Genomic DNA, 25,525 nt, shown 5'->3' with positions numbered 1-25,525 from the left:
TCAGCCCGAGTCAAGGAGAAGTATCACTTGGGAACATGTTGTGCAGCATTCGTACGAGGGAGAAACAGTCTCATATTAATGTCACTGACTAATCTTAATGCTCTTTCCTACTTGTGTTTTTAGTGTATCTGTAAGACAAATAAGGGTGGAGCTGTTTTAACTACTGTGATTCTGTGCTGCCGCTACCAGTCCTATTCCCCATTCATCAGCAGATCTCTCTTTGGGAGGGTTCAAGCTCAGGCTTCTGCCCCATCTCCATGCATAGTGGGGCCTCACTAAACAGCAGTTAGAGATAAGAACATTATCAGAAAGTTCAGTTCTACATATCTAACTTCACTGTGCAGCTATGCCTGAGAGATAGAGCCTATAGTAGCGTGGGAGTAATAGTCTCTGGGAAGGGACTGTGGGATAGCAGGTATAGTAGGGAGAGATGGTGTCTATAGTAACAGTGGGATAATAGTCTCTGGGAAGGGAGTGTGACTGTGGGATAGCAGGTATAGTAGGGAGAGATGGTGCCTATAGTAACAGTGGATAATAGTCTCTGGGAAGGGAGTGTGACTGTGGGATAGCAGGTATAGTAGAGAGAGATGGTGCCTATAGTAACAGTGGATAATAGTCTCTGGGAAGGGAGTGTGACTGTGGGATAGCAGGTATAGTAGAGAGAGATGGTGCCTATAGTAACAGTGGATAATAGTCTCTGGGAAGGGAGTGTGACTGTGGGATAGCAGGTATAGTAGAGAGAGAGATGGTGCCTATAGTAACAGTGGATAATAGTCTCTGGGAAGGGAGTGTGACTGTGGGATAGCAGGTATAGTAGAGAGAGATGGTGCCTATAGTAACAGTGGATAATAGTCTCTGGGAAGGGAGTGTGACTGTGGGATAGCAGGTATAGTAGGGAGAGATGGTGCCTATAGTAACAGTGGGATAATAGTCTATAGGAAGGGAGTGCGACTGTGGGATAGCAGGTATAGTAGGGAGAGATGGTGCCTATAGTAACAGTGGGATAATAGTCTCTGGGAAGGGAGTGTGGCTGTGGGATAGCAGGTATAGTAGGGAGAGATGGTGCCTATAGTAACAGTGGATAATAGTCTCTGGGAAGGGAGTGTGGCTGTGGGATAGTAGGTATAGTAGGGAGAGATGGTACCTATAGTAACAGTGGATAATAGTCTCTGTGAAGGGAGTGTGACTGTGGGATTGCAGGTATAGTAGGGAGAGATGGTACCTATAGTAACAGTGGATAATAGTCTCTGGGAAGGGAGTGTGACTGTGGGATAGCAGGTATAGTAGGGAGGGATGGTGCATATAGTAACAGTGGGATAATAGTCTCTGGGAAGGGAGTGTGGCTGTGGGATAGTAGGTATAGTAGGGAGAGATGGTACCTATAGTAACAGTGGATAATAGTCTCTGGGAAGGGAGTGTGACTGTGGGATTGCAGGTATAGTAGGGAGAGATGGTGCCTATAGTAACAGTGGGATAATAGTCTCTGGGAAGGGAGTGTGACTGTGGGATTGCAGGTATAGTAGGGAGAGATGGTGCCTATAGTAACAGTGGATAATAGTCTCTGGGAAGGGAGTGTGACTGTGGGATAGCAGGTATAGTAGGGAGAGATGGTGTCTATAGTAACAGTGGGGATAATAGTCTCTGGGAAGGGAGTGTGACTGTGGGATAGCAGGTATAGTAGGGAGAGATGGTGCCTATAGTAACAGTGGGATAATAGTCTCTGGGAAGGGAGTGTGACTGTGGGATAGCAGGTATAGTAGGGAGAGATGGTGCCTTTTGGGTTTATTTAATGTTCATGCTTTTTTTTCATAGACAAATTACGAAAAAAATCCATTATCTGGACAAACCCAGGTTCCCAGTATTCTGGATAACAGATCCCATACCCGTACAGGTATAGTTTAGGGAACAAATAATATTTTGCTTTAATATTTAATGTTCATCTCCTTAGCTATTTATACAATATTTACTGTTCGGTTGTTACATATCTCAATATAGCGTCCTGATTTTCGTCCATTCTCTACACGATTTTGCCTTTTTCTCCGAATAGGAGCATGTGTCTCCATATTTTGGGAGGATTTGGGAGCCTTGTTATTCCAAGTAGTTGTTATTCTATTCTGTTACTCTGAGTTCTTGTTTGAAGTTCAAAGCTTGTATTAATATGGAACTGGCAAACCACCGATCTTTCTGTAACTGCTTAAAAATGTAATGATACCATAATTACTTCTGAAACACTGTATTCTTGTCGAAGGTTTGCATTTCTTGTTTTTATGAAAATATTCAATAAAACCTGTTAAGTTTAAATATTTAATGTTCAATCACCCGTTAATAAATGCTGCATTTGGTGCTCAGTTGCACTTCATGCAAGTCAATGTGTGACTCCTTATGTGTCTCACACAGCACATAGCTAAAAATAACATATGTCTTTCATAATATAGTGACCTTGAGACTCACAGCCTTGAGCATTGAAAAGCTGCTTATATAAGTGTGAATAGAAAACAGGATTTTCATTGTTTGGGTTTGAGTACAGAAATGGAGAATTGTCTTCAGAACTAGGCGTGATTCCCTCACACACATTTTGACAGGTATGGGACCTGTTATCCAGAATGCTGGGGTTTTCTGGATAATGGTTCTTTCTGTAATATGAATCTTCATTCCTTAAGTCTACTAGAAAATCATGTAGATATTAAATAAACCCAATAGGCTGGTTTTGCTTCCAATAAGGATTAATTATATCTTAGTTGGGATCAAGTACAAGCGACTGTTTTATTATTACAGAGAAAAAGGAAATCATTATTTAAAAATGTGATTATTTGAATAAAATGGAGTCTATGGGAGATGGCCTTTCCGTAATTCGGAGCTTTCTGGATAACGGGTTTCCGGATAACAGATCCCATTCCTGTATACTGCTTTATCTTATGGTACACAAAATATGGATTATTATAAATAGTTATATGGCCATGGGCAATGTTCTAGACATGTTTAATATATTTATATTCTATAGCAGGCTGTAAAATCCCGTAAGAATTACATAGTTTCCAACACTGGGAAAATATTTCTCAATCAATTCACATTTTCAGGCTAGATGCTTGTTTATCTCATCCCATAACACTCCTATTGTATTCCAATAGCTGTTAAAGGGGTCGTTCACCTTTAAATTATCTTTTAGTATGCTGTAGAGAGTGACAGTCTGAGATAATTTGCAGTTGGTTTTAATTTTTTATTAATTGTGGTTTTTGAGTTATTTAGCTTTTTATTCAGCAGCTCTCCAGTTTGCAATTTCAGCAATTCTGTTGCTAGGGTCCAAATTCCCCTAGCAACCATGCATTGATTTGAATAAAAGACTGCAATATGAATAGGAGGCGTAAATAGAAAGATGAGTAATAAAAAGTATCAATCACAAGATATTTGTAGCCTTACAGGGCATTTGTTTTTTGGATGGGGTCTGTGACCCCCATTTGAAAGCTGGTAAGAAGGAAAAGCATTAAAAAAAAAATAATGCAGACCAATTGAAAAGTTGCTTCTTATTGGCCATTCGATATCATATAGAAAGTTTACTGAAAGGTAAACCACCCCTTCAAAGAAGTTAACACTAGTATGGTAAGATGATATTTTGGCAATGAATACTAGTATAATAAATGCCTTGCAATGGCCTGTATACAATCCTCCACCCCTAACAACTGCTTCATAGCCTGTAAAGAGATGCCAAACAACGGAGAGTTATATATTCTGTCTGTACTAAGCACAATTCTGCAGGAACAGCCCTGAGAGAGATACCATATATCTCTTTATTTCCCTGTTCTAAGCAGAATTCTGCAGAAAAAATGCAAGTGCTGCGTGACCCTTTAACAACAAGGTTAACCTGCGAGGATAAAGTGCATCACTACAAAGAACTCACGTGCTCAGTAGGGTAAATTTGTACAAATTCAAGCCACGTGTATGACAAAGGGAAACATCTGCAAGAAAATGAAAACTCACACCAACAACAGCATTCTAGAATACTTTCCAGGAGCTTAGAATGATTTTTTCTCTTCTTTTAAATTTATATTTTCTCTTATTAAAGGAGAAGGAAAAGGCTACAATTAAGTAAGCTCTATCAGAAAGGTCTATATAAATACAACAATAAACCTTTAAAGTAATGCTCCTCTGTCAAAAGAAACATTTCTTTTCTTCTATTGTGTACTCATGGGCTTCTGTATCAGACTTCCTGTTTTCAGCTTTAACCTCCAGGGCTAGGGCTTGAGCATGCTCAGTTTGCTCCTTTCCCTTTCCCCCCCCCCTTCCCTCCCCTACCTACTGTAATCTGAGACTGAGACTCAGGCAGTAAGTGATGTCACACCAAGCTAATATGGCAGCTGCTATCCTAAAAATAACAGAGCTTCTAGAGCTGTTTACGCTGGTATGGTAAAGCATTCTGCAGAATAGATATAGTCTTATAGCTTGCACTATTGTGGCTAATCTATTGGCAAAAAACTGCTTTGGTAGCTTTCCTTCTCCTTTAAGCAACATTTTATTTGGTTGTAAAGCTGTGAAATGCTAGTGTGAATATTGCTTTTCCTTTAAGTTGCAATATTTCTGGTTTCAGAAGTTTGTTATTTAAAGGGGTGGTTCACCTTTAAGTTAATTTTTAGTATGTTATATAATGGCCAGTTCCAAGCAACTTTTCAATTGGTCTAGTATCTATTTTTTTATAGTTTTTGAATTATTTGCATTTTTTTCTTCTGACTCTTTCCAGCTTTCAAATGGGGGTCACTAAAAATACAAATGCTCTGTAAGGCTACACATGTATTGTTATTGTTACTTTTTATTACTCGTTTTTTTATATAGAGACCCTCTCCTATTTATATTCCAGTCTCTTAATAAAATCAGTGCATGGTTGCTAGGCTAATTTGGACTCTAGCGACTGGATTACTGAAAATACAAACTGGAGAGCTGCTGAATAAAAAGCAAAATAACTCAAAAACCACAAATAATAAAAAATTAAAACCCATTGCAAATCATCTCAGAATATCACTCTCTACTTCATACTAAAAGCTCATTTAAAGGTGAACAGCCCCTTTAAAGATTTGATCCCTTAAAGACCCACAACTTGACTTCAAGTGAATTAATTTGCCTAAGTGTTGACCTTAAATCAATTTCCAGTGACATTTTCTAGCCGCGCCTTTGCGGCACACCTACCGAACATGACACAGTTAATGGCTATGATACAAAAATTTCTATCTATACTGTAACACGATGCAACATATCCAAATACAGCTTTCATATTCCTGCCAACAACAAAACACACTATGCAAAGCTGCATAATACGTATGGGATTCGTTATCCGGATAAGCCATTATCCAGAAAGCTCTTAATTATGAAAAGGCCTTCTCCCGAAGACTCCATTTTATCCAAATAATCCAAATTTTTAAAAATGTTTAATTTTTCTCTGTAATAATAAAACAGTATCTTGTACTTGATCCCAACTAAGATATAATTAATCCTTATTGGAAGCAAAACCAGCCTATTGGGTTTATTTAATGTTTACATGATTTTCTAGTAGACTTAAAGGGTATGAAGATCCAAATCATGGAAAGATCAGTTATCCGGAAAACCCCAGGTCCTGAGCATTCTGAATAACAGGTCCCGTACCCATAAATATATATACTCTATGGCATCTTGTTCCCTACTAGTTGCTGTAGCACTTACCTAGTGGTATGAATAAATATGGATGATAATAATAAAAGTTGAAAAAAAAATTGCTCAAGTTAATTTATTCAGAGTAGTTTGGAAACAGGCTCACAGTAACAGGAAATAATAGTAACCGCTGTGTTAACAAATATGGCACATAAATATCATGCAAACCACCATCAGTCCATTTTCAAAGTGATAAAACCCATTGTGAACAACTATGTAACGAGAGGGGCTGCTGTCGATTTATTTAAATTTCATGCAGGTCTCAGAAATCCAATCTGAATGGTAGAGCCTCCAAAAAAAGAAAAAAAAATATTGGGTATTAAAAGAAATAAAGTACCTCTACTATATAACAGAAGGACAGCACCATAATTTCTAAACCTTGGTTTGCAGCCTTGGGCCTTTTTATGGTAACATATAATGGGGAGACTTCTAGTATTCTTATATTTGACAATACTGGAGGGTTGTCCAACCTGCAACCTCCAAACTAAACAGCTCCAGCATTCTCTAGGTCAGTGTTGTCCAACTGTGTTGATATAGTTGCCATTCGCCAGTAGTGATGAGCAAAATTTTGTCGCCAAGTTTCGCTGCGAAAATGACACCAATATGGGTGAAAAAATTGTTGCACGTCAAAAATATTTTGTCGTGTCACTTCGCACATTAATTCGCCCATAGACTCAAATGCATTTAGTTGAATTTGCATCATTTTGCGAATTTTCGGCAACACAAAACGGGTCAAATTCGCTACACTCTCCAGTTATTTACTATGATTTATATTTAGGGGCTAGATTATAATACAATGATTTTGTCAACCAAGGAGGACAATGGGGCTCCTGAGCATGTTGAAGGGGCTCATAAAAATCACATCCACATCCAGCCATTGAGCCTCCAGTTGAACTTCAATGCTGTAGAAAACCTTCAGCTGTTGGTAAGATCCTGGAAGATGTTGTATAATCCAAATCATTTGGACCAATGCACAGAAATACATCGGCCAGTTTAGTCTAGAATTTACCAAAATGGCTGACAATATCTGCCAGTATGAACCCAAAACATGAACAATGGCTCCAATGCACTAACCCTTAACAACATCTCAGCAATTGGCTTCAGTACAATGTGCATTACAAGATCATCCTGTAGGGCAGAAAACAAAAATAACCAAGCACGTCATATGGAACGGAACTAGATTAACCCCAGCCACAGGTAATATTTACATATTTACATACAACATCCCATTAGACACAGAATAATCAGAGCTCCAAGAGAGAGAGTTCCAGTTGTACCGAGATGAAAACTGTCTCATGTTTATAGATAAACTTGCTGGTGGTACTGAATAAGAAAATATTAATAAGGAGACATAGCACAGAGGTGAATACTTTGTATCATTACAGAGTCCCTGGTAACTAATGTAGACAAAGTGCTAATTATATCATTGCAGAGCTCTTATAGCCTCTTATAAACCAGGTATGATGCACCTAGATATGAGAAGGCAGCTACAAGTAAGATAAGTGTGGTGTAAGTGGATGAACTGTCTGTCGGGGAGTGTTGAGTGTCTTGTTTGAGTCCACTGAACCCATGTGATTACCCTAAAGCCACAGTGCATGGGGGAGCCAGATTTTTCTCTAGGGACGCTTGAAGCATTGACAGGTGGAGGTATGTCTTGAGTTTGACTTGCTCCATGACTGAGGATGGCTTTTTAAAAAACAAAGAACTAATAAAGTAAGCCGGATTCTGATCAAGCAGTGCTGGTGCCCAAAGCAATACCGCTTGGCCTAGTGGCCACCCTACCTTTGTTGGGTACCCAGCCAGTTACCTGCAGACTGCCTCCACGGCCAAGGAATCAAGAGACTTTTGGCCCAAAACCAGACCACTTTGCGGGTATTCCATGGATACCCAAGGGGACCCGACCCGGGACTCTCGTCAGCAGCCTAAAACTTCACAGCGAATTTGCAGTGTAATGAGAACCCTAGAGATCCTGCTTGATTTAAATAGGAGTATATAAAATTACCTTTTTGTAAATATCTAAGGAGTTTAAAACTTTTGCAGTCTAGTAATGAGAAAAAGCCCATGGCTTGTCTCACTGCTCATAAGAATATGGCACAGCACACGCTATTCTAGTAAAACATTTTGTGCCTCCCCTCCCAGGGCAAAGGTGCCAGTCTTTATTTATCTTCTATTTCCGTTCTTACATTGTTTCCTAACATGCCAATTACAGCTGCCCTCGCCTCTACTGTACTTAAGGCTCTTGGAGACAGGATGAATTTGGCAGGTTTCCTTCTTTCTGCGGCTGCTTACACAATATATAACAGTTATACACTAAATGGGATGGTGTTAGAGTAGGGCAAAGACCTTGGCTCTGGTCCCCCCTGGGAAAATATCAATTATAAAGAACAAATGTGCATATTATAATTTAGAATAATAATTTAAATCCAGCCGTGTGTTCTTGGATATTATAATTATTCTTTATTTATATAGTGCCAACATATTCCTCAAAGATTATACATTATTCCCATCAGTTCCTGCCCCAGTAGAGTTTACAGTCTAAGGCTCCTATCACATTCACAGAAATGAGGGCCAATTTTTCAAGAGCCAGTTAACCTGCCTGTATGGTTTTGGAGTAAAGGAGGTAACAGGCATACCTGGTTGCCCAGGCCACTGAAGAACAATTTGTAAGCTTGAGCGTTCTTTAAAGGGGACCCGTCACCCAAAAAAATTATTCAAAATCCTATTTTATCACATTAGTCAAGCAAAATGAACTTTAATTACACTATATAAATTATTTGAATCTTGTTTCCTTCAGTCTGGGAATTCAAAATTATAGCAAGCAGGCAGCAGCCATTTTGTGGACACTGTTATTAAGACAAGCCTTGTATCATCTCAGAATCTTGTTTGTGCACCAGAATGGGGGACCCGGTGTCCATCCCCATGCCCTGGTTACACAATTAAATGATGAAGAGAATGGGGGAATGTGGGGAGAGCAGCGACATCTAGGAAGTGCTAAATGGAAAGTGAAAGTAATTGTCTGCCCCGCCTCTATGCCCATGGCATAGAGGAGGGGCAGGCAATATTTGATTGACAGCTGAAATTTTTAAATGAGTTTACAACAGCTATGAATGCTTTAATAAAACAATGAAATTGGATTTCATGTTTAATTTGAAAAGGACTTTTATTATACAGATTTTTGTGTCTGGGTGACAGGTCCACTTTAAGATTTGCTCCCTAAATCACCAATTAATTGAAACTGCAGATGCTGCATCTAGTCTATTTTTTTTGTCTTTAAACCCCATTTATTTTCCTGTATCCTTAAGGAATATTTCATTCAATAATCTCATATGTTGAATAGATATTTTAATTTAATGTCGATAATAAGAGTTTCGCTGTGTTTCTCCTCCAGACACCCACCGACAGGTTCTGTAACTGGCAAATCTATGTTATATCACCCAAGCCCTTTTGGCAAAACATCCATGTGAGCAGGACCCTTTCTTTCCTTCTCAACCAATTATGACCCAGCAATATAGTTGAAGCAAACCTAATAAAAATAAGATTAGGGTAAGGACAAGTGAAAGGATTATGAATAAAGGAAAGAAAAAGGGAACAATAAAACTAGATATTAAAGAGGAAGGGAAAATCTTTGAACCTTTAACAAATTACTGCAAGGAAAGGTTAAACATACCGTACTAGTGAACCTCCTCCAACATACCATTCCTTCTGAACCTACTATGACATTGATTCCTAAACATTGAGGCACCTAGGTGGGCCGATAGCCTTAACTGGGGGTACACACTTAAGGTCAATTAGGAAAGGTTGGGGCACAATGCTTATTTGCTTCTTAGATTCCCCAGGGAAGCCCAGCTTTAAGGTCAGTTAGAGGGAGTTTAGAGGGAGTTGCTGCCTAGATATTTGCGGTACTATGGTTATTAGCTAAGGGGGTCCCTGGCCAAATGTTGAAAAAAAAAATGTATTAGTGTGAGTGACAAAGGTGAGATTCTTTATGAAAGAAATTATAGCTATCCCTAGAGCTTAAACAACATGGCTGACTGAATGACAGGTATTTTGGGTTATTTGGGTCTCTAGATTCAAGACACTAACATATTCTTACATTCTGTATAATCTAAAGTTCCAAAAGGTAATTGGGAAGGCTTGGAAAGGTGCAATATATATATATATATATATCTATCCTTGATAAAGGCCCCAATGGGCCAAAACGTTGGATGCAAAAAATTTTGACACAAGATTTTGGTGTGCTGATATATATATATATATATATACCAGCACACCAAAATCTTGTGTCAAAATTTTTTGCATCCAACGTTTTGGCCCATTGGGGCCTTTATCAAGGATAGATATATATATATATATATATATTGCACCTTTCCAAGCCTTCCCAATTACCTTTTGGAACTTTAGATTATACAGAATGTAAGAATATGTTAGTGTCTTGAATCTAGAGACCCAAATAACACAAAATACCTGTCATTCAGTCAGCCATATATATATATATATATATATATATATATATATATATATATATATATATATATATATATATATATATATATATATATATATATATACCAATGTTTTTCAGACCAGCACTCCCTTTTATGTAAAACAAATAATCTTTTATTGTTGCATCATTATCCATTATATATATATCCCTGCAGTGTTCTCATACTTTAGAAGTGGCATGAACCAGTTATATAACCAACCAGGGATGCTCCCATAGAGAACAAAACTGTTGTTGGTTTACTTTCCCTGTTTTTGATCCCGCAGTTGCAATTTTTGTTGGTTTCCTTATATTGGTCTAATCCTGCCTATGTGTTCAGTTGAGTTCACTCTGGTCTCTACCCCTTCCTGTATGCCGGGCCATGATCTCACGGCTCCATTGTACCATTTCCAAGGAGTGGGAACTGTAGTTCCCAACAGCTGAAGAGTATTGAGTTTGAGACCTACCAACATAATATCCACAAAACAAGAAATTTTCCAGTATGTGCTCAGCTAAAATGAGTATTTTACAGTGAGAGTGATGAGACAATCCTAGTATTGTTCTGTTACCAGGAAACATCCTTGTTTGAGTGCTACCATCTGTACAGTTGCTCTCATTATGTGCATTTACAGCTGAACTGCAATTTTCCATTATTATTAAAGCTGTATGCATTACATATATAACCAGTATGATCTATAAACTACTCACTGACATATAGGGGTTTATTTTTCAAGCTCCAAATTTATCTCAGTATTTCTAAGATAAAAATCTGAGCAACTCCGAATTCCCGAATGGACCTTATTTATCATTAAAAAATAGGTTTGGGCAAATATCTGAAACATTTGGACCATTGCTTGAAAAACCACACAGTTTTCGGACTTCTTGGTCTGAAATCCCCGAAATCATCGGATATCCATACAGACAGCAGCGCAGACACTGGGACCTTCCCCATTGACTTATACAGGACCCTGAGAGCTTTAAGATGCTGGATTTTCAGATCCAGATTTTTCAGACCATCGGACTTTAATAAATCCGAAAAAAATTCAGAATTTTTTTTTGGTCCGAAAATGTTGGATTTTTCAGATTTCGGATATTCAAAGCTTGATAAATAACCCCCATAGTCTAGTATTGCACAACTTTCTCCATAAAGTAGACCACTAGTCTAATATAGCACATATTCATGGCCCAATCACATATAAAGGACAAGGTTTTGGGAGTCTTGGGAAGACATGACCCCAAAACCCCTACAGGTCATAATATATATCACTATATGGAACAGCTTTTACACAATTTTTATGCTTGGATGCACTGGTAACTTGTTTTTTTGTTTTTTTTTAACACCAGTTAATATTAAGTAATGGTGGGAGGTTGGCTCTTTCTATTAACAAATAACTCTTCAAGTGATCCTCACCACTCTCACTAACCACTGGACAGAGCATTCCTAGTTGATAAGCCTACAGAGGAATGCAAAGCATTCACATTCTGGAACTGGGGGAAGGGTACGGGTATTGTTAAAGGGGGTCAACAGAAATTAAATAAGGCGTAGTAATACAGCACAAGCTTTCCAAGAACTTTATTTTAACCTCAATGGCTTTGACTACTATATGTAACAGAAGGGTACTGTAAGAACATCACCCCAGTAGACACAACATGTGTTCAATACACTGAATTGAGATGTCTTTGGCCAGGTGTGCGCAACCTGCTGTGATTTTTGACACATTAAAATACAACATGCAGCAAGCCCACCAAAATTGGTTCCCAAAACAATTACTAACTGATGTTCTGGGTTTGTCTTTCTTCTAGAAAATTAATGAATACTCAAGACCAATAGAGGGAACCCTGCATGGCTCCTTTCCAAGAGTATCCAATATAAATTATTGTAAGACATGTGCTGGACAAGAAAAGTTTTACATGTGTTTTTTGCCAGTGGTGAACTGGTAAACCCTTAACTCCAAGGATGTATATGTTGCAGCAAGTGAGTCTATGTTTGTTTGCTGGCTCAGGAAAAGTGGGATAAAAGGGTTCCTGGATTGAATGGAGGAGAGAAGGATGGAACCTCCATTGAGTGTTTTCAGCCGTTCAGCTAGGTAGCTGTCGGTGAGCAGCAAATAAAAGAGGTGTGGGACTACATCTCAGTGCTCTCTGGACACCTTTTATTGGAGGTGGTGTGGTGCTGTCAGAAGGTGAGCCAGGCAAGAGGCTGCTGAATTGGTATCCCTGGAGGGGAGAGTCCCCCAAAAGGATTCCCAAAAGTTGATCCTGCAGGGTTAAAAACCCAGTTGGATCGAGGACCACATTGGGTTTGTTGATGTGGTCCTCGATCCGACCGCCCGTAAGCTCAACGTTGTGATCCCACGATCGTATCAGCCCAATAATGCCCACCTCAAGGTGGGCATATCTGGGAGAGAGCCACTCGTTTAGAGAGGTCATCAAATGGATCTCTACAAGTATATACACTTTTAGTGAGAAGCCTGAATGTTCCAGTGTCAGAAGGGCTTAGTGAGAAGCCTTAATGTTCCAGAGTGTATTGAGTGTGTGCTGTTGAATCTCTTATGAACAGTATTCTTGTTCTTTCTGTAAGCAACAGTTTACCTGAATAAATCTGTGTTTCGTCTGAAGATGTGGTGTCCCTATCTTTATGCTCCTGATCCTATGTTAAACCTGCCAACCACAGCTAATTTCCACCAGAAACTGAAACAGGGAGCCGGCTTGTCACATAATATAGAACTCTAATCTTCCACCTGTGTGTACAGTATACATGACTCACAAGAGTGAGGGGCCAAGAGGACTAAACAACAGCTTACTGTTCACCATATTAACAATAGGTAAGGCTATTCTCCAATGCAGCCGAGAACCTCATGTAGGAAGGATTGTGAGTGTCAGATCTTACCGACTACGTAGGCAACAAAAGTCAAGATCAAGGTTAACTGAAGTTATTCAGTATAATAATGTCATAAATTCAACAGATACACAAATTATCCAAATTATTATATCAATTTACCAAATGGTGTAGGTCCAGGACATGTAGACTACAATCCAAGCAAAATATCCAAACAAGCAAGGTGCTCAATTTGAGTTATCACTACAGGCAAATCAAGCAAACTAGGCTATTCTGCAGTCACTGATGTACTGCCAAGGTTTCCTTAATTAATAAAGTGCTCTGGGAATTGCAGGAACATTTCTCAATCCAACAGACACTAAGCAAGAAGAAGTCTTAGAATATGGAGAAAACAATGGCTTTGAGTTGAAATTCACATGATTAAAAAAATTAAAAAAAAACTTTTAGCAACTTTTAAACAATGCTTCTGTAGGGTTTCAACCAATACAAGGCTTTCTGATATTTCAGAAGAGAAAACTTTAGAAATCTGTGCATGGCTGCTTCGAACCTATGGAACATGATTTATTATATGTCTCTTATTAAAGGTAGCAGTTGTCAAGCCAAGAGACAGGCACATGAGGTCTCTCAGCTGTTGTGAATTACAATTTCTAGCCAGGGAGGAGTCTTGGGTTAATGAAGGAATTCAGTGGGCTACCTAATGGAAGAAAATTCTAAATGTCTAAATATTGCTAAATTATATAATAATAAGCATTTCTTTTTCTCAAGGACTTTTCCTTCTCTGATATTAATCTTTCTAAGCATTCTCAGCAGGACAACCCCATTATTCCTGCATTACTCTTAGTGCTTGTTTAAAGCTATTTCTAGCATTTATTATAATGGCTTGCTTTATACAGTAAACATTGTTTTTACTTAACTAAATCTAGATCAGTGGTTTCCATACTTTGGGGGCTGCCCCACTTGGGGGGGTTCAAAACAGACCGAAGGTTAATTAAGTTAAGACTAAGGGGGTTATTTATCAAAGTTCACATTTTAGAGCTTTATGAGTTTTTTTTAGACCTCGAATGAACTGAATGGCTTCTAATTTAAGAAAAAAACTAGAATGCAAAAAACTAGAATCAGTGTAGTCAGTAAAAATGTTGAATACTTAAATTGATTGAGTTTTTGCCAAAAAAAAAAAACTCGAATTCATCAAGTTTTAGAGCAAAACCCACAGGAAAAAATTCGAACATCCTGAAGGCTATTAACATCTTCAAATGGTTCAAGGGACCTCTGCCAGTGACTTCTACAGTGACATGTTTTACACGTGTATTTTTGGATTCGAGCTATTTCCAGCTTCGAGTACAATACATCTTCAAAAATTTGAATTTTCTTTAAAAATAAAAAACATTTTTTTTTAACCTGAAAATTAGAGTTTTGGTTGTAAAATAGCATCAAAAACTCGATTTTTTCATGGAAAAAAACAACTGAACCTCTGATAAATAACCCCCTAAGGGTGATTACTACTTTAATGAATTACACAAAGATGACTGTGACACCAGTGTTTCCATATATATCTATAAACACATTAAGGAAGTCTATCCTGAAGTTGGTTTAACTGCGGGTAGAGGCAGTTTGAGGGTCTAAAACATGGGCGATTAAACTCTGGTTCCACTGGGTCAGTTCAAGTTGTTAACAGATAAGTAAATCTTAAAAACAAGTGAATGTAAAATTGTTGATGGTGCTATTTAAAGGAACAGTAATGTCAAAAAATAAGTGTTTTAAAGTAATGAAAATATAAAGCAGTGTTGCCCTGCACTGGTAAAACTGCTGTGTTTGCTTTAGAAACACTACCATTGTTTATACAAATAAGCTGCTGTGTAGCCATGGGGGCAGCCATTCAAATGAGAAAAGGCTCAGGTTACACAGCAGATAGCAAATAAGCTCTGTCTATCTAATGGTGTTATCTGTTATCCATTCGTTAACCTGTGCCATATAGCCGTTTTTCAATTTCCGCCATTGCTCCACAGCAGCTTGTTTATATGAACTATAGTAGTTTTTCTGAAGCAAACAGATCAGATTTACCAGTGCAGGGCAACAGTACATGATATTTTCATTACTTTAAAACTCTTTCATTTTTTGGTGTTACTGTTCCTTTAAAGCACTTTTGCAATGTACATTTATTATTTTATTATTATATAAAGATATTAAAAGGTTACATGTACTGTTAACATCAAAGAATTTTGTTACAGCAGTGTCACCTGCTGGACATTTTCTGACCAGTCTGACCACCAAGTAGTCAAGGAAGTTGTCAGGAGAAAGAAAGAGGCTGCTCTGATGTTCTTCTGGTTAGGAAAGATTCGAGAAAGGTTTCTAATGTTTTTACCAACCAGAACATCAAAGCAGCCTTTCTCCTGACAACTTCCTTGACTACTTGGTGGCCAGACTGGTCAGAAAATGACCAGCAGGTGGTGCTGTTGTAACAAAATTCATTGATGTTAACAGTACATGTAACCTTTTAATATCTTTATATAATAATAAAATAATAAATGTACATTGCATTGTATTTAAACATGGGGCTAGGGAATGTGCATGGATTGGTTATTTTTTTTGTGTTAGAAGCAATTATGGTCAGGTCAGTAGCACTTACATTATGCTTTACTTTAATTGGCCCCAGAGTGCTCCCACATCACTCCCCTTGTATTTTTCTTTTCTTCTATTTTTGCAGTTCCTGGAAGTTGTCCGATTTTCATTAAACAAAGAATGTTTTTGTTTTGTGCTGAAGTGGCTTCTCTTGCCAAGAGTATATTTTCTACTGCTAAACCACAATTAGCTAAAACAAACACCCTTTTCACTCTACATAAAATACTATACTCCTTAAGGCAAATAAAGGGCACCGAAAAAGCCTTATATATCATCTCAGGTCACATTTTATTTGGAGCAGTTGGGAATTTTGGAGGACACTCAAAAGTACAGTTATCTCAGATTCGACTTCCTACCTCTCCTTTATTACAATTGGGACACTGAGGAGCTTTTCATAATGAACATACAGTATATCACACTGCACTTGGCTGGTTTGTGATACACGTCTCTTTATATCCTATTACTATGTTCTCTGCAGTTTTTTAAAAATGGAAAGTCTTTTTTATTTTAATTTCATTGCAGATAATCTGTCATAATTTGTTTTCTAGCCCTGAAATTGTTTTATAAGAGATAGGTTGCCAGTAAATTACACTTTTATAATTTTTATTTTTAAAATAAAAAGCAAAATATATGTATCGCAAATGTTTTAATCAATGTGTAATGATCACCGGTCACTAACTGCAAGATAAGTTCTTCCTGGGTCTGTGTGCCTCCAGGTGCTCCATAGTGAATGGAAAGGTGTTCACCTCTAAATTTTAAACCGTTACGTGGGGTGCAATGAGGCTGTGACCACAAAATTAATAAAACAAGAGATCCGCTGTCCTCAACCCATAATGAATATGCTAAGGACATTTATAGATTTTGTGTAATTAGTTACTAAATATGCCCTATAACTTATACAGGAGGAGTCCAGCTCCATGTTGTAGCTCCCATCATTCCCATCTATATGCAAGTGGTCAATAAAAAGGGCAGTCTCTATGTAAAATATATAATGAAGTGCAGGTATGGGATCCATTATCCGGAAACCCATTATTCAGAAAGCTCTGAATTACGGAAAAGCCGCCTCCCATAGACTCCGTTATAATCAATCCAAATTTTTAAAAATGATTTCCTTTTTATCTGTAGTAATAAAACAGTAGCTTGTACTTGATCCCAACTAAGATATTATTAATCCTTATCGGAAGCAAATCCCGCCTATTAGGTTTATGAAACGTTTACATGATTTTCTAGTGGATTGAAGATCCAAATTACAGAAAGAACCCTTACCTGGAAAACCCCAGGTCCTAAACATTCTGGATAAAAGGTCCCATACCTATAGTAGAATTCTTAATGAATCAGATGAAAGTTAATGAAGGACTGACCAGTAGGTATGTGTGGGTTGACTGGAAACCTGTGGTGAACCAAGGGTTGACCACTAGTTGTGTGGGTTGGAGTTGAAATTTGGCCAATCATTGCAGGTTAGGGTTGAGTGGTCAGACTATGAGCTCCACACTCCAAAAACAGCCAGGTTAATTGGCTCACAAAAGTTGTAGAACTACAAGGAAGCGCACATTCGATAAAAAAACATATAATGTAGTTCTTTGTAGTTGGCTCCTGATAAATATTTACCATAGGGTGTATGTGATACACTAGATCAGTGATCCCCAACCAGTAGCTCGCGAGCAACATGTTGCTCAACAACCCCTTGGATGTTGCTCCCAGTGGCCTCAAAGCAGGTGCTTATTTTTGAATTCCAGGCTTGGAGACAAGTTTTGGTTGTATAAAACCAGGTGAACTGGCAAACAGAGTCTCAATGTAGGTTAACAACCCACAAAGGGGCTACCAAATGGACAATCACAGCACTTATTTGGCACCCCAAGAACATTTTTCATGCTAGTGTTGCTCCCCAACTCCTTTTACTAATGAATGTTGCTCAAATACAAACCCTAATTTGCATATGTAAGGAAGGGTTAAGTAAAAATCTCGATCACGACTTCCTTATTTGTGTGACAAAAAGCCTCATGATTTTAAGGATCATGTTGAAAAGGGAAGGGGGGGGATTCTCTGGGACAAATCCATTACTGAATCCTGGATTAAGGGCATCTCTAATAAAAACAATTTGTATACAGAAATTGTATACAGACATAATAACTTGCTAGAATACTGTGGAATAGCAGGTATAGTAGGGAAAGATGGTGCCTATAGTAACAGTGGATAATAGTCTCTGGGAAGGGAGTGTGACTGTGGGATTGCAGGTATAGTAGGGAGAGATGGTGTCTATAGTAACAGGGGATAATAGTCTCTGGGAAGGGAGTGTGACTGTGGGATAGCAGGTATAGTAGGGAGAGATGGTGCCTATAGTAACAGTGGGATAATAGTCTCTGGGAAGGGAGTGTGTCTGTGGGATAGCAGGTATAGTATGGAGAGATGGTGCCTATAGTAACAGTGGGATAATAGTCTCTGGGAAGTTAGTGTGACTGTGAGATAGCAGGTATAGTATGGAGAGATGGTGCCTATAGTAACAGTGGGATAATAGTCTCTGGGAAGGGAGTGTGACTGTGGGATAGCAGGTATAGTAGGGAGAGATGGTGTCTATAGTAACAGGGGATAATAGTCTCTGGGAAGGGAGTGTGACTGTGGGATAGCAGGTATAGTAGGGAGAGATGGTGCCTATAGTAACAGTGGATAATAGTCTCTGGGAAGGGAGTGTGAGTGTGGGATAACAGGTATAGTAGGGAGAGATGGTGCCTATAGTAACAGTGGGATAATAGTCTCTGGGAAGGGAGTGTGACTGTGGGATAGCAGGTATAGTAGGGAGAGATGGTGCCTATAGTAACAGTGGATAATAGTCTCTGGGAAGGGAGTGTGACTGTGGGATAGCAGGTATAGTAGGGAGAGATGGTGCCTATAGTAACAGTGGATAATAGTCTCTGGGAAGGGAGTGTGACTGTGGGATAGCAAGTATAGTAGGGAGAGATGGTGCCTATAGTAACAATGGGATAATAGTCTCTGGGAAGGGAGTGTGAGTGTGGGATAACAGGTATAGTAGGGAGAGATGGTGCCTATAGTAACAGTGGGATAATAGTCTCTGGGAAGGGAGTGTGACTGTGGGATAGCAGGTATAGTAGGGAGAGATGGTGCCTATAGTAACAGTGGATAATAGTCTCTGGGAAGGGAGTGTGACTGTGGGATAGCAGGTATAGTAGGGAGAGATGGTGCCTATAGTAACAGTGGATAATAGTCTCTGGGAAGGGAGTGTGACTGTGGGATAGCAAGTATAGTAGGGAGAGATGGTGCCTATAGTAACAGTGGGATAATAGTCTCTGGGAAGGGAGTGTGACTGTGGGATAGCAGGTATAGTAGGGAGAGATGGTGCCTATAGTAACAGTAGCTGTATTTGAATAAACTGGAACATTTATAAAATAAGATGCACGCATACATTCCCCTGCATTCAACTACTTTGAGCAGACGAACGCCATTCTGCTTTGGGGTGTTAGAGCTCTTAGATGCTGCTGAGTTCTAACAACCCCTTTGTTTTTAGCATCCAGTTAAAATTGCAAATGGAGACTAAGGGGAAATTAAATTGTAAATGTAATTTGAAATCTGAAATACCTAATGAGTGTTAACATCGTTACCCTTAAAGAGGTGGTTCACCTTTAAATTAACTTATTGTATGTTATAGAATGGCCAGTTCTAAACAACTTTTCGATTGGTCTTCAATATTTATTTTTTTTATAGTTTTTTTTTTATAGTTTTTGAATTATTTCCCTTCTTCTTCTACTGACCCCAACTAAAAACAAATGCTCTGTGAAGCTACAATTGTATTATTATTGTTACTTTTTATTACTCATATTTCTATTTGGGGGCTCTCCTATTCATATTCAAATCAATGCATGGTTGCTAGGGTCATTTGGACCCTAGCAACCAGACTGCTGAAATTGCAACCTGGGGAGCTGCTGAATAAAAAGCTAAATAACTCAAAAACCACAAATAATAAAAAAAATGCAAATTGTCTCTGAATATCACTCTCTACATCATACTAAAAGTTAACTCAAAGGTGAACAACCCTTTAAATCTTTGAACATATCTGCAGACTGGGGTTTTTTTCAGGAAACCAAACTGAAACCTCTCACGAGCCCATGTCCATCAGAAGCACACAAGGGAAGAATGAGGAAGGAAAGAGCCTCACTGTCACCTCTGCTTCTTATAATAAGCTTTTGTCTATAAGTCTAACAAGCACACTTCTATTGACGCACACTGAAACTGTTTCATGGCCCCTGTGTGTGATAGGAACGTTAGATTGTAAGCTCCTCTGGGGCAATGTCTGATGTGAATGATGTACAGGTATAGGACCTGTTATGCAGAATAAAGTATCTTTCCATAATTTGGATCTTCATACCTTAAGTCTACTAAAAAATCATGTAAACATTAAATAAACCCAATAGGCTGGTTTTGCTTCCTATAAGGATTAATTACCGTATATCTTAGTTGGGATCAAGTAAAGGTACTGTTTTATTATTACAGAGAAAAAGGAAATAGTTTTTAAAAATTTAGATTATTTGGATAAATTGGAGTCTATGGGAGACGGCCTTTCCATAATTCAGGTTAACAGGTTGGATAACAGGTTTCCAGATAAAGGGTCCCATACCTCCCAACTGTCACGTTTTTAGAGGGATAGTCCCTCTTTTGACAGCTCAACCCTTTTTCTCTGCACTGAACAGCCAGAAAAAGAAACAAAGTTTCTAACTTAATTAGCTTTTGGCAGAGAGCCCAGAACAGCCACAGCTAGGATACTTTTGTAACCATTTTGAGATAACCAAATAAGTAATTGTAACAATATAAGATAACAGGTCCCTTGGGAGAAGTTAGACTCACAGCTTAAAGGGCAATTCACCTTCATTAGCAAAACTGTAATAACTGGGGAAAAAAACACAGAAATTGTTTAAACTTTCATAACCTGCCAAATTTTGTAACATGAACATGGTAATTAGGGGGCATGGTAAAAAAAAACCGCTGCACTGCGCGCGGCAACTTTTTTGTCCCTCTTTTAATTTCCAAAATGTTGGGAGGTATGGGGTTCTATACCTGTACAATCACTGCAAAGCACAGCACTATATAGAGGATAATAATAACAGAATACATTTATATTGACACCTTTAAATTAAGTTTTAGCATGACGTTGTGAGAATTTTCAGTTGGTTTTTATTTTTTATTAGTTATTTAGCTTTTTATTCAGCAGCTCTCCAGTTTGAAATTTCAGCCAACTGGTTGCTAGTGTCCAAGTGAGCTTAGCAACCATGCACTGATTTCAATAAGAGACTAAAATATGAACAGGAAAGGTCCTGGGTAGAAAGAAGAGTAATAAAAAACAGCAATAACAATACATTTGTAGCCTTACAGAACACTTGTTAAATGTATCAAATCTTCTAGTACATGTGCAATAAGTAGTAATAATTTTAAGGTGAGTTACATGCACCCAAAATACAACACATAAAACAATGGCTGATAAAGCTGTGCACTTTGCTTCTCATAGGTTTAACCAACCTATGCAGTTTCATAACGCTTCCATTTGCTGTACTCAGTAGGCCAGGTTTTTTTTAACTTTATGCCAGATCATGTAAGAATAACCCATTTATATAAGGCATGAGCATATTGAAGCATATCCAGTACAAGTTTTATAAGAAGGAGTTAAAAGAGCATGTGTTATTCGACCATAGGATAATCCGGCATATGCCCCTTTATACTATATATAGCATAGTACATCCAAGACTATACATGGTATGTTGTCATTAAAATTCCAATAAGCCAATAACTCTAGACAACGAGCCTCGCAGATACCATATTATTTATGTGAAAATAACAATTTCAATCTATGTAAAAAAATTGTAAGCTCTTTGGGCTAGAAACTGAGCTGCAAGTAATGCCAGGTTTAAACCCCATGTATTTATTTCCGAGCACACAGCTATTTCAGGTATGCATCTATATAAATGAACATTTTTACACCCAGGCTAGAACGCATGTAATACTGCTGGCTAACAATAATAATACAATATTGTAGTCACAAGCAATAAATACCCCCTTACCAACCTTAGCTGTTCTCCAATTATAAGAACCTCAGCCATTTGCTCCAACTCTGATGCCCTCTTCTGCACGGTGATGCCCACCGTATCCATTACTCCTGTCAGAACAAAGGAAACATTAGCAGAGATTTCGGCATGGCTCTAATTAGAACAAAATAGATTGTCGATGGCACATTGACTGAGCAGCTGCTGTAGCAAACGACTCTGTACCCAGATGCACAATAGTAAATGAGTGCCATTTAAAGGTAGGTTCCAGCATCAACCATGTGATGAGTCATTGTTATTTACAGCAATGATTAAAAAAATAATAATAATATCAGGGAATGGATATGAGATGATTGATGAAATGACCAACTTTGATTAATGCTGGCAAGTGCAACAATCACACGCCCATTTACCGACACAGCTCTGCTTTGTTTGAATGATGTTCTGCAAAGGCTCCGGGTAAGGGGACTTATCTCTATACTGTGCCCATTCATAAGCAGGCAGATAATATGTTTAGAGAGCTGGCAGCTGCCACTGAACCTTTTGTGAGATGGAGCTGTCACCCACAGTTCTGCCGCGTGGAGTTATGCCCGTCCACAAGGGCTCACCTTTGAGTTTAACTGACAGCTTTGCATCCCCCAAAGATGTCCTGCAGCAGCTGTTCAACAGTACAGGTGGATGGGGGTTAGATGGAACATCCATACACAGACAATGGAAGCTGTATGTGTCCTGATGGCTAGATGCCTGGAATGAAAAAAATCCTTAACCCTTTGGGCTTATGTCACATGGGGAGACTAGTAGCTGCAACTTGTACCATGTGTTCTGCCCATATAAGAAACAATGGCACTTAAGGCGGCCATAGATGATATTCGTACAAAATTTTAATCGGGCACCTTTGAAGGCACCCCAACATCGCCCACTGTTGCTGCTGAATTGTCAGATACAGGTAGAATTCTATTGTCGTCTGAATATCGGACGATTCAGCTCTACACGTGTGTATTGAAAACAAACGTTCTATCTGGGAAAGATCGTAATTGTTACGTCTATGGCCAACTTTAGTCCTTGATATGTCATAGCATGACACTGAGGAATTAAAGGGCTGCTGTCTGTCTTTCCAAGCATGGAACGTTTACAGGTAACACGGACATGCTGAAATAGGAAATATCTGACACAGCAGCAGCATTGGAAACATTAACTATTCTCCAGTTGCCAAAATACAATCAGGGGCACTGTTTTACTAGTTTTGGGGTTCAGTCACCCTACTGTGAGCTCAACTCATCATGCATCACAAACATCACCTTCAGGCTAGGAACCTCGACCTTCTGCTTTGAGCCATCAAAGCATAGTCACAGTTTAGGAGTCCTATCAATGCAGGGCCCCTCATTTGAAGAATATAATCTATATGGATCAGTGATGTCCATCTGACAGTTAAAGAAAGTTTTCTGCTCAGAAACCCCAAGTGCATGTGGGGGAGTCAAAGTGCAAGGGAAAGGAACAGAAGACCACTTGGTCCTCTAAGGTCCCTTTTAACCAACAGTAAGTAACAAATATTACACAGGGATGTTTAAGACCACACTGTTGTACCCCCTTTGATGACTCTGAAATTGCCACAAAACCATCGCCGGTTACAAATAATTCTGAAGAACTCAAGTAAATCTCTGTAGCCCCTGCAGCCTAATAGAACAATAATACTGACCTGTAGGAACACTATTACTTTTCCAGCACAATAACGTCCACTAGGAACAAGGCAACAGTTTTAGAACATCCAAAGGGTTAAACGAAATTTCCTGCAGGGGCTACTGTGCCAGTCCAGTGCCAGGAGACACGGGCAGTTCCTCTAATGCCCAGTGCAGGACAGTTGAACTTTGAGAGTCATAAAAACGTGACACGTGCAGAAGTTTCCGAAGTGCAGAAAAAACATACAAAAAAAAAAAAATCAATTGATTTTCTGGCAGGATTCTGTACATTCTACGCCCCTTGTCATTTCACCAGTCTGAGCATTGCCCCAGTTGGGGTGTCTGTGCCAAAAGCAACTAGATTCCCATGAGCACTAGCAGCAGGGCAAGTGGTTGGTGCAGGACAGTAGGTTACAGTGCACATGACAGTTGCTCAGTGCTCAAGCTGAAGTCTTGTACTGGGGACTCTGCAGGGAGAACTTCTGGGTGCATGTTGTGCCGGGAAGCGTGTCTTTGGGTTCAGCATGTCCAGCAAGCATGTCTTCTCTACATAAATACAAATGTTCAGTTTATTAGAAGGCAAGCAGGCACGTCAGAGCTGCACAGACACATGTTTGCCGACTAGTCCCCCGCTCAGAGTCAGACTGTGACAGAACAGACTGCTCCCTCCTCCTCCCTCTCAGCACTGCTAGCTCTGGAGCCTGCTCAACAGGAGGGGAGGGGTGAGACTACGGTGTCTGGGAAGGTACAATACTAGCAAACCACATGTACTTTTGTTGTTGTTAGTCATGGTGTAAACAAAAGATGGCCCCAGTTATCCTAATATAGGTGTAGGTGGGGGAGAGTTAGAAAACTCTCTGTTAGGGGGTTATTTATTAAACTCCGAATGTCAAAAAACAGAAAAATTAGTGTTTTTTTAGTATAGTATCCAAATTTTTTGTGAAAAAAACCCCCCACATATTTTTCAGAATTTATTATACTCTGAGGATGGAAAATGTCTGAATCCAAAAATCCGGTATCTCAGACCTGCCTAGCTTGCATATAATGCAATGCTTTGGAAAAACACGGTGTTCCAGGATAAATTGTGGATGACTCGCCAAATAATAAATGTGGTCCTGGTGCTGAAGCCCCTGACCCCAGGCTTTAGGGAGCGGTACATGACTAAGTGCCCTGAGTGGGTGCGAAACGCATAGGGCAGATGGAGATGCAAATATAGATTTTTTTAAACTTTGTACACATAAAAATATTTTTTTAAACGATTTTCTCTGGCCCTGTGGATCCGTCTGAGTGCTGGTCAGCCCTGTCTCTTCAACATAGCTTGCATATAAGCCAATGGGAGAAGTTACAAAGAAATCTTTATCTGCACTGGGTTTCGTGCAATAATCGGAAGATTTCGTGGTTTTCAGGCACAAATCAGAAAGAAAACTGAGTTTTTAGGTGGAAAATCCGAATTTCATACAATTTGTATACCGCAAAGAAAATTTTCAGGAAAGTGTATTGATAAATAAAGAGAAAAGATCCGTGCGGATTTGGTCCGAGTAGTTTTCAGAAAATATTAAGATAAATTCGGAATAAATGGGCCTCCTAGTGTAATCTGTGTGGGATCAGAGATTGCTATGGCAAATGAATGGAGACTGGCTGATGGATTGGGCATGGCGCACCTCAACGCTCAAGGTTGTACAACCTTTTACTCAATAACAAAACTACACCTCATTAATAAAGTGTCACGCAGTTCGCACAAGAGTCACTCCCACAAGCTGGAATCTCAGAGAACAGCTCACTTTCCAGGTCATTCCGTAACATAAATGCTGGAGCAACAATCCAGAAACTCCTGGGTGGGTTGACAGCTCCAGGGTTATGTCATGCAATTATCACACAAATTTTGTGGCAGGGATGGGCAGGTGACTGTCATGCTATTTTCATGACACTAAAAGGGATTGTTCACCTTTAAATGAACTTTTAGTATGATGCAGAGACTGATATTCTGAGACAATTTTTTATTTGCGTTTTTTGCTTTTTATTCAGCGGATACTCAGTTTGCAATTTTAGTGACCTGGTTGCTAGGGTCCAACTTACTGTAGCAACCATGCATTGCTTTAAATAAGAAACTGCCATACGAATAGGAGAGGGCCTGAATAGAAAGAGGAGTAATAAAAAGTAGCAATAACACACAAATGTAGCCATTACAGAGCAT

The 25,525-nt window shown here is 38.9% G+C and overlaps 1 protein-coding gene across 2 annotated transcripts in view; it reads right to left on the bottom strand.

Moving 5' to 3' along the window:
* Positions 1-24,216, bottom strand: part of deptor.L (DEP domain containing MTOR interacting protein L homeolog) — an 87,723-nt gene extending 63,507 nt beyond the window's left edge. The window contains exons 1-3 of one of the 2 annotated variants that reach the window (XM_018268232.2): positions 23,352-24,216; positions 22,264-22,399; positions 21,678-21,768 (exon numbers count right to left, since the gene is read on the bottom strand). In XM_018268232.2, the coding sequence (XP_018123721.1) occupies positions 21,678-21,768; positions 22,264-22,357 (185 nt within the window). In that variant the 5' untranslated portion in view covers positions 22,358-22,399; positions 23,352-24,216. The remainder of the gene's footprint in view (positions 1-21,677; positions 21,769-22,263; positions 22,400-23,351) is intronic. The other variant, XM_018268233.2, reaches the window with a different exon arrangement.
* Between the last annotated feature and the right edge of the window lie 1,309 nt (positions 24,217-25,525).

Source organism: Xenopus laevis, chromosome 6L (assembly GCF_017654675.1).
Source record: "Xenopus laevis strain J_2021 chromosome 6L, Xenopus_laevis_v10.1, whole genome shotgun sequence".
In the NCBI taxonomy this organism is placed as follows: Eukaryota; Metazoa; Chordata; class Amphibia; order Anura; family Pipidae; genus Xenopus; species Xenopus laevis.
The sequence above is the reverse complement of the archived record's forward strand: the minus strand, read 5'-3'. Positions and strand labels throughout refer to the sequence as shown.